General features: G+C 57.3%; 1 protein-coding gene across 5 annotated transcripts in view; it reads right to left on the reverse strand.

Moving 5' to 3' along the window:
* The window catches only part of BCL11B (BAF chromatin remodeling complex subunit BCL11B), a 104,203-nt gene extending 95,524 nt beyond the window's left edge, over positions 1 to 8,679 (reverse strand). For 2 of the 5 annotated variants that reach the window (XM_043489686.1, XM_043489680.1), the window contains exon 1: positions 5,221 to 6,460. In XM_043489686.1, the coding sequence (XP_043345621.1) occupies positions 5,221 to 5,278 (58 nt within the window). In that variant the 5' untranslated portion in view covers positions 5,279 to 6,460. Of the gene's footprint in view, positions 1 to 5,220; positions 6,461 to 7,845; positions 8,003 to 8,192 lie in introns of those variants that run through there. The other 3 variants (XM_043489679.1, XM_043489683.1, XM_043489685.1) reach the window with 3 other exon arrangements.
* Between the last annotated feature and the right edge of the window lie 480 nt (positions 8,680 to 9,159).

Genomic DNA, 9,159 nt, shown 5'->3' on the forward strand with positions numbered 1-9,159 from the left:
TGAACTTGGAGAAGAAGACATTATAGACCCAGAAATCCTGTGATCAAAAGCACACATATTCCCCAGCACAAAATTACACGGTTAGGGGAGAAATCGTCTCATTAAAGGCCGTCCATTAAGGGCACCGTTCGGGGTGAAAGGCATTAGCAAAGCTGGGTCTCGCAAGCACATACTCCTCTCAAACAAAGTTTTACATGTTATTTGAATTGGCATTTTATCTCTTTGGGGACTGATGCTTTTCCCCTTAGTACAGTGGGAACATTACCTAATAAATGGAATTGAGAATCCGAGTGTTATAAAATCTGAGCTGAAAGGATTTCCATTCATCAAGCTGTTTTAGACACATGACTCCCCACGGCAGCGGCAGATCCCAGGGTCTGTGACATACAACACAGAAACGGACAAAACGAGGTTCACGTTTCCCAGACCCCCCCACACACACTCCATCCCGTGTGCCTCGGCGATCCAATGGAATTCAGAAAGTCAAGACCACAGACGAACCAGAGGAAAACACACTCGTGCAAAACTAAGCATTGCAATTGTTTTAAAAAAAAAAAAATTAAAAAGAAAAACTGTCCCCCCATCTGCCTAGCGAAGGCTTGTAAATCAATGCCGATAGCTTGAAAATAGATTTCTCAAACTTATATTCTCATTTTGTCCTGCTCGACTCTCTGCAGGAAAATCAATATTACAACTTCACACTTAAGACATTTTGCAGCAACGTAAACGGCTCTCGCGGCTGATGGAAGCCCGGTCCCGGCCCCTCGCGGCGCCAGCTCCACGCATGACACGGGCACCGAGCTCCCCCTAGCTGCCAAGTGGTGCCAGGCACCGCTGGGCGTTGCAGCCCTGCCATCCACCAAAAGCCAATTCAACTGAAAGTTTATTTTGGAAAGTCTTTTATCACAACAAGCAACAGAGAATGCAAAGCGATCGGAGAAAGGAGATGAAAAGGAAAAAGGGAAGGTGAGGGCAAGCCGTGTTCTGAGCCCAAAGGCAAGTGCCAAGAGCTCGATTCTGATAAGGAGCTAGAAGCTGGTGTGTTCTGCAGCGGGGAACTGTATGTGGGAACCCAACTGCTCTGCCTGCTTCCAGTTCCCCTGAGACAGAAGGCTGATTACTGCCCAGTGCACCCACAGCTGGCCTGCCCTTTGGAACCCTAAGACCCAGTTAGCCCTGCACAGTGCCCATCAAAGCATCCCAACCAATCTGACCTCAGCCTCCCTCCACGTTCCTAAGGCCGGCTTCCCCAAAGCAACTGTCTTCACTCCGGCGTTTCAGAAATGACTCGCTTTTCTGTTACGACATATTTTGAAGGCCAGACAAAAATCGCCAAGGCCAAAGAACAGACAGAGGGCACTCCCCCCCCCACCTCCCACCCTCAAAAAAAAAAGAAAGAAAGAAATATGCCACTGTACACAATTTTCAGGGGGAGAAAGACTACCCTTTAAAAATACTAGGGGTTGTTAAAATATGCTCACGGCTGTCTTCTCTCAGGTGTGAATTACAAATGAATAAAATCAGCCTGGCATAACACCTTGGATGAACACAGTTTTACTCTCCCTTAGAATCAGAGCAGCTGACTTATGTCACACTTCTAATGATATGGGGTTCCCTTCTGTGCAGAAGGGGGACAAACTTCACTCCCCCCTCCCAGAATTATCAAAAAAACAGAGGGGCCCAGATCTGATGAAATTTATCAGAGGCCCAATTTTGAAAGATACGTGGACACCTGGAGATACACTCTACCCTGGGGAGTTAAGATAATTGTAAGCACAGCGGCCTTCAAAACATACAGCTACAACAAAACCTAATTTAAAAGGCAACCATGGAATTAACACGGTGAGCCTAACTTCTGCATCAAATCTTGGGTCTCTCTAGTTGTTTTGCAAAATCGTGAATTCGTACGGAAAATTACTAATCTTCCAAGGAAACCTGTTGGGGGGGTTGTTGAAAAATAAAATCACCTGCACTGGAGTTGAGTTATCTACCCCGGGCTTGCTATTTCCTCCGGGAAGTCTCAGGCTGGGGTTCCTTTGCCTGTCCATTCACCCTGCCTGGCACAGCCGGCTCACAGCCCTTCCCTCTCTGCCTGGTCAGTCCACTGTCCCTCATCCTCCCCTCTTCACTATTGTCACTGGGCTGTTTTGCATTTGTTTTTATTAATAGCTGTGTCTGTCCTCCGGCTTTGAAAGCCACATCCATCTGGGTCAAACATTCTGAAACAAACCAGAAGCCTAGGTCTTCATCCCCAGCTGTCTCCCACACTCTCCTCCCGCACTCCTCTTCTCCCTGGCCCTGTCTGTAAATTTAACCAGCTCATTATGGAGTCCTTCTCCGCCTTGCCAGCCCCCCACCCCCACCCCCAAGATTATCGATGCGGTTTGTGTGCTCTTCTATGTCTCAGACCATCAGTTATCCCAAGTTGCATCATCTCAAAAGAACCTGAAGCCAGCGGGCTGCCACCCAACTGAAGACGTACCATGCTTTAGGTAGTTTCTTTCACATTTAAAAGCTAAAACATGGGTCCCCGATCAGGGCTGTGACAGCACCCACTTGGCTGGCCAGGGCTCCAGAGCACCTGAGACCCACGACTCCTGCATCGTTGAGGAGAGACACATTTGTACAGGCCCTAAGCCTAAACTGCATCCCATTCTTGCCTTTCCCCCTGCCTGCAGTCCCACCTCCAGGGTGACACAGGACAGACAGAAAAGCCAGCTGCTTTGGGGATAATAAATAGCCTTGTCTGAGAACTGGTTGGACCACTCTCCCTTCTTAAACCTCTGCACATGCCCTGGGCTCCATGGGCCCCTGAAGAGCAGGCAGGATATCCTTGGCCCCCCCATCCCCTGGTCTCCTTCTCCCCATCTCTCCTTCCCAGCCCCTGTCCCAGTGTCAGCCAGGCTATCCCCAGCTCTGCTCTGAGCAAGGCTGAGACAGCCACGAAGGAGGGAAGGATGTCGCACCAGGCACCCCTGGCCCCCCACGCCGCCCAGCCGCCACCCGTGCTCGCGGCCAGGGCTTCTTCCCGAGGTCCCAGGAATGCCAGACGGGGAGAGGGCAAAAGCAAAGCGAACCTACCTGCTTCTTTCCCCCTTTACACACAAATGCAAACACTCCTGGCTCCTTCGCTGCTGCCAGCTTGGCAATGCCCCCCTCATAACTCCCCCCTCCCGGAGCACCCCCCCCAACTTCCCCCTCCTCAAAAGCAACCCTTGCAATTATACAGAGCCTCTGTGGGGCAAATTGCCTCCTGGAGAAATTAGGTGTCTGCAACTACAGACATTCTAACAGCCGCTCCACCATCTAAAGTGGGGAGTGGGGGTGTAGAATAAGAGATTGCTAAAGGCTCGATAAAGGGCTAAATGTCAACGGGCGAAAAGGACCTTGATCAAACCAGGCTCAAATCTGGTTGCAAAACATTTTGTTTTAAATGCAACCAGCAAGTCTTCTTTGGTGTTACAATAATGAAAAATATCAGAGAAGCCCTCTTCCCTCCCTCCAGAAAGGCGTCCCTCTCCCAAGGCAAGCCCACTTTCATATCTATTCCCCTCCCCAAAAATAATCATAAATCCACAAATTCTTACTAATGTATCAGCTGTAACAAAGAAGAGATGGCAGCAGCGAAGGCTCCGAGCAGATGGCTCCTATGCTGGGTTTTCAGGGGAGGGGAGAACCCCTTTATATATTTATTTATTTATTTAAATTTGTTAAAATATAACATAAATATTCGGCTCTCGGCCGCCGCGCAGCCAGTCCTCGGCGGCGGATGGGCGCACAGCCCTCTCCAGCTCGGCGCCGGCAGCGGGCCCCAGCCTGACAAGGTGATCGGAGGATGGCAAGGAACACAACCTGCCCGCGGTTTCGATGGCACCCAGAGGATGTTTTATTTCTATTGCAATTTAAAAGAAAAATTAAAAAAAAAAAAAGCAACGGCGACTCCGGCACCGCAAGAGAAAGGACCGCGGGGAAAGATTTGCGCACGGCGGAGCAGCAGCCCCGCGGGCTGCGGCTGGCAGGGAGCGCGGCGAGCCGACCTTCCCGGTGCAAGTGTGGAGGCACCCGGGCGAGCTCCCCTGCCAACCCGGTACCTGGCCCGCTCCCGCAGGCTTCTTCCCTTCGCTAAATAAACCCGACCCGGGCGCTGGAAGCGGCTGCGTCTCTGCCCCGTTGCCTGACTTTGCCTTCCCCGCCACTTGCTTGAAATCCACACGATTTCAGCCGGTGGATTTCCACTGCGACCCTGCCTTGTTTATTTAGATAGGGGAAGATGAAAGATCTGAGATAGGCAGATGGGTAAGAGATGGATAGGTCTCTTTCCCTTTTTTTCCTCTTTTCTTTCTTTTTTTCCCCACTATTTTACAAGCACGTTCCTCTCTTCCCACTCCGAGCTGACAACCCTTTCCCCCCACCACCCCCCCAGCGTGGCGAGGATTTTTCACCAGCCCCCGATGTCCCCCACCTTTTTTTTTTTTTGGAGTGGGGGGAAAGAAGACAAGAACATCCCAGGAGACAGACGGAGGTGGGGAAATGGGGGTGGGGGTGCAGGAGCCCGGCAAACAGCCGCGCAGCTGGATTCTTTTGCAAATAGCACGAGGAGGGGAGAGAAAGGCGGCAGCGGAATCTGAGGACCGGCGTGGCCGGCGCCCGGCCCGGCCGGGTGCCGCGACTGGGGGGACTCGGAGCCGGCGGCCGCCCCTCGCCCCGCGTCTCCCCCAGGCCCGAGCGCACCCCGCTCCCCTCCGCCCGCGCCGTCAGCGCGGACCCACGCGCTCGCCAACTTTTCCCCACTTCCCGGCTCCCCCCTCCCCCTCCGCTCCCCCAGCCCCCTCCCCCCGCCTCTCCAAACCCCGCCACCAGCGCCGCCGCCGCCACACACGCCGCTCGGAGGGGCGAGCGTCCAGCCGGGCTCCGCGCGCACACACACACACCTCCTCCAGCCTGCGCGCCCCCTCCCCGGCCCCGGAGCCCGCTCCGCAGGCCCCCGAGCCCCGGGCGCATCGGACTGCGCAGCGCCCGGACTCCCCGGGCTGCAAAGAAACTTTCCTAAGGCCCTCCTGCCGCCCCCCGCAACCAGGCTCTGGGCCGACGCCGTTGCCCCGGTGCGAGCCCGCGGGCCGCCCGGGCACCCGGCCCGGCTGCACCCGGCTCGGTGTCCCCAGCCCTGGGCGCCCGGAGCCCCACGCTCCGGCCCCTCGCGCGCACGCCGCAGACACTTACGGGTGATGATCTCCCTCTGGGACAAGTGCTGCGGGTTGCCCTGTTTGCGGCGGGACATTGCCCCGGCATCTATTCTGACATCGCCCGGAGAGCTGGACCGATGGGGGGAGCCGGGGGAGGGGGTCCGAGCCGCCGCCGCTGCCGCCGCGCCGCTGCCGCCGCCGCGCCTCCTCCTCTGCCCGGGTTGGTGTTTTGGTTGTTTTTTTTTTTTTCCTTCCTCTCTTGCCCTCTCTTCCTCCTCTTCTTCTTCTTTATTTTGCGCTTTCTTCTATGCTGTTTTTTCTTTTGTTTGCAAAAAGAAAAAGAGAAGGAAAAAGAAAAAGCAAAACCTCTCGATCTAAAATAGGAGAAAGGCAAAAAAAAAAAAAAATCTGCTGCTGCTTGCCGCGGACTGGCTGGCTTCTTCAAAAATATATTCTTTTCAAGGAAAAAAAAATTGCATACACTTCTTCAAACTGCTTGGCCTCCTGGACTTCCAAATGTCTCCTTGAACTTAAATCGGATTTTGCACCGGCTCCTGACACTTTCTTTCAGGGTCTGGTAGGTGGAAAGCGCACTTCTACCAGGAGGGGGGGAGGGGGAAGGGGGGAAAATGCAAACAAATAAAAAATAAAAGAAGAAAAAGAAAAGAAAAAAAAAACAGCCAAGAAAACTTGAGGACTTGTCTCGTACCCCCTCACCCCGCCCCCTCAAAAAACCCAAAGCAATGTAAAAACTGCCCCGGTTCGGTGGTTTCTGGGTTTTCTGCGGGCTGCCTGTTTTTTTCTCGGAGACTGACCCTTCCGAGGCTCTGGGGGGACTCCAGGAGCGGCTCCTTCCCAGTCCACCTGGCAGGCTGGCGCCGGCCGGAGAGGCTGCCGGGTCCCCGCGAGCGCTCCCCAGCGCTCCCCTGGAGCCGCTGGCCCGGGGGGAGCTGGGCTGCGGGGCGGCTCGCCCAGTGCGCCTGGGTCGGTGCGGGCGCGGACTGGGAGCTATAGATTGCAACGTGAAGATGGCGGAGTCCGGGTTCTCTGGGAGCTCTCGGTCTCTCTATGGCTGGGGCTGCCTCTGTACAATGGGATAAAATTCAAGTTCAAGTGCGGACGTGACGTTTAATCTGCACTAGAGACAAAAAGACCCAGAGAGTCGGAGCACTGGGGGCGACTAGCGGTGGCTTTTTAACATTGTACCCTGTAAGAGAACAAGAAAGCACACACACAGAGGCACACTCGCGCGCGCGCGCGCACACACACACACACTCGCCCGTGCGCACACCCGCAGTTCAGGCCGGCCACACGTGCAGCGTTTTTTTGTGTGTGTGCGCTCCTCTCCTCCCCGTGCACTGGCAGCGCAAAATGGGGGGAGGGAGGGAGGGCCGTGGGCAAGATATTTTTAAATAAAAGAAAATCCTCTCCATCCCTCCTCCCCTCTAGGGAGCTGGACCCCCAGAGAAGGGGGGCGGAGTGCGGTGTGCGTGGAAGTAAGTTGAAGCAACACAAGTCCCCACCCACTCATTCGAAAGCTCTTGTGGGGGGGGGGGGCGGCGGCTATGAAAGAGTGTTGGGGTCGACACGGGAACTGGGGGCACATGGTCAATTGCTCGGTCTTCCTTGGAAAGTAGCTTGGTTGTTTTCACTTTGATTTTATTGAGGGGTCGGGGTTAAACTTCCAAAAAGTGTCTCCATATAAATCCTGGTATTTCAAACTGTGGGAGAGCCACGGGGACAAAATAAAAGATACTAAGAGGAGAGAATTCGGGGCACACTGGGGGGCGGGGAAACGTGAGACCTTGTTGGAGTCCCATTCCCGAAGGCATGTCCACCCGAAATCTTTGCGCTCCCTGGGGGTCACTAGCGGTGACCCATTCAGTCTGGGGGTCAAACACGGAGCCCACCCCTAATGCCGAGGTTTCTCGGAAGCATGGGGGTGAGGGGAAGGGGTGCTCCACGTGGGAGAGCGTCTCATACTTGCCGACCCAGAAGTAGGTGTGGCCGGATCTTTGGACACACTCGCGTGGGTGACCCCCTCGGGTCCCCCAGTCCCCTCCCACTCCTTGACAATTACTGCAGCCTGGAAGTAACGCCCCCCACCCCCAGGGCTCCTCCGCCTAGGGCAGGACTTGAAATCGCCCGTCAGTCTGGAAAGGAAGGACACAGCTGCCTTGTCAGCCGTTTGATCTCCAGCCGGCGAGGCTGAGAGGAGGTGTGGGAGCTTGTCCGTGGCCCGGGGACAAGGCCAGGAGCGGTTCGCGTGGACATCCACACCCCGCCCCCCGCAACCTCCCCGTCCCTCCTCCGGCCGCGGCCAACTTCATCCGTTTCGCGACTTGACCTCCCGGCTGGACGCGCCACGCGGCCGGCCCCCTCGCCCTTCCCAGGGTTTCTCGGGTCTGGGCCGGGAGGCAGCCAGGGCGGGTCGGGCCTGGCTCGGGGCTGGGCTTCGCGGGCGAGCCCAGCTGCACCCACCTCACCCCGCCCCCAGGCCGGGCTCTGGCGGCCTCCTGGGAGCGCAAGGCTGGGCCGTGACGCCTCCGAGCGCGCCGCCTCCCTCGGGGCCTTTTCCCTGGAGGGGTACGCGGCGGGGGCGGAGGTGGGGGCGTTGTTCACCCCCAAGGTCTTGGGTGGGGCGACGGCACCAACAACTTACCAGAGCGCAGCGTCCATTAGCGAGGACAGAAAGAGCTCCCTGCCCAAGCCACCCACCCCCCCTAAAAAATAATAATATGTTCTAGCAGGCAGTTTTGTGGACCGGGCTGCAGGGTCGGGGGAAGAGCTGGTAGAGACTGGGCGGAGGGGGGTGAAGGGGGGCGGGCGAAGAGCCAGTCCGCACGACCTCCCCACCCGGGACTGCATGCCCACCACCCACCACCGACACCCCACCTCCACGTGGTCCAAACTCTGGAAGCACCTCCCTCTCCTCCAGCCCCACCACGAAAATCTTTCCAGGAAAGTGGCCTAAGTAAAAAGAAAAAAAAAAAAAATGCCGACACGCACCTTTAATAAACTTCTCAAGAATACCATACACCGGCCATCCCAACTCGCCCACATTCTTAAACTTGGGAGAGCTTTTTTTGTTGCTGAGAACTGGGCGGTGTGAAGTCCAGAGAGGGTGAGCGCGTGGCCCAAGGTCACAGAGCGCACGCAGGCAGGTCTGGACTCAAATCGCCGGCGGTTCCACGCCGCCTGCTCCCCGGCGCCCGAAATCCCAGCACGCTGACCCTCGCTCTCCCGGGGTTGATTACAAGGATGGGGACTCGGGTCTGCGGGCAGTGGGGGTGGAACTGGGTAGCCCCCCTTCAAGAAAGCGCCCCCCGCCCCCTGTGGATTAAGCGAGGCATCCGGGGTCGGAGGTTGGGGAGGGGGGCGCGCAGCGGCAGCTGCCAAGTCGCGCGCGCTCGGGCGGCGGCGTCTGGGGAGGGGGCACCCCGCCCCACCCCCAGCAGGAAGTAGCGGGCGAGGGGCGGCGCGGGCCGCGACTGACCCGGGGAGCACTTCCTCATTGGCCCCGCGCTGCCCCGACGGCGGGAAGAAGGACGCGCGGGCGGGCCGGCGCAGGGCTGGACACGCCGCCGCCCGCCGGCGCGCTCCACCTCGCGGCGGCCGGGGAGAGGCTGCCCTGCCCCTGCCCGGCCCCGCGCTGGCCCCTTCGCCTTCCTCCTCCTCTTCTCGGGAGAGGCGGCCGGGCGCAAGCAGCGAGCGATCCCAGCTGCCGCTCCAGTCTCCTTTTTTTCCCTCTGCCCGTCTGGCACGGGCATCATTAGCGCTGAAAGCTGTTAATGTCTGGTCTCACAGCTCCCCCTTTAGTCTTGCTGGGCTCCCTGTCTCGCGTTCCAAGCCGGATCAATAGCCGCCTCTCCGCCGACCTTGACCTCTCCCTCGACCCCGCCCGGCTTCGGCAGCTGGCCCGCGCTAATGTTTCCCCACTCGCTTGATGCCCAGACAACAGGCAGGCGGAGCGAGT

This window comes from Cervus canadensis, chromosome 17 (assembly GCF_019320065.1).
Source record: "Cervus canadensis isolate Bull #8, Minnesota chromosome 17, ASM1932006v1, whole genome shotgun sequence".
Lineage (NCBI taxonomy): Eukaryota > Metazoa > Chordata > Mammalia > Artiodactyla > Cervidae > Cervus > Cervus canadensis.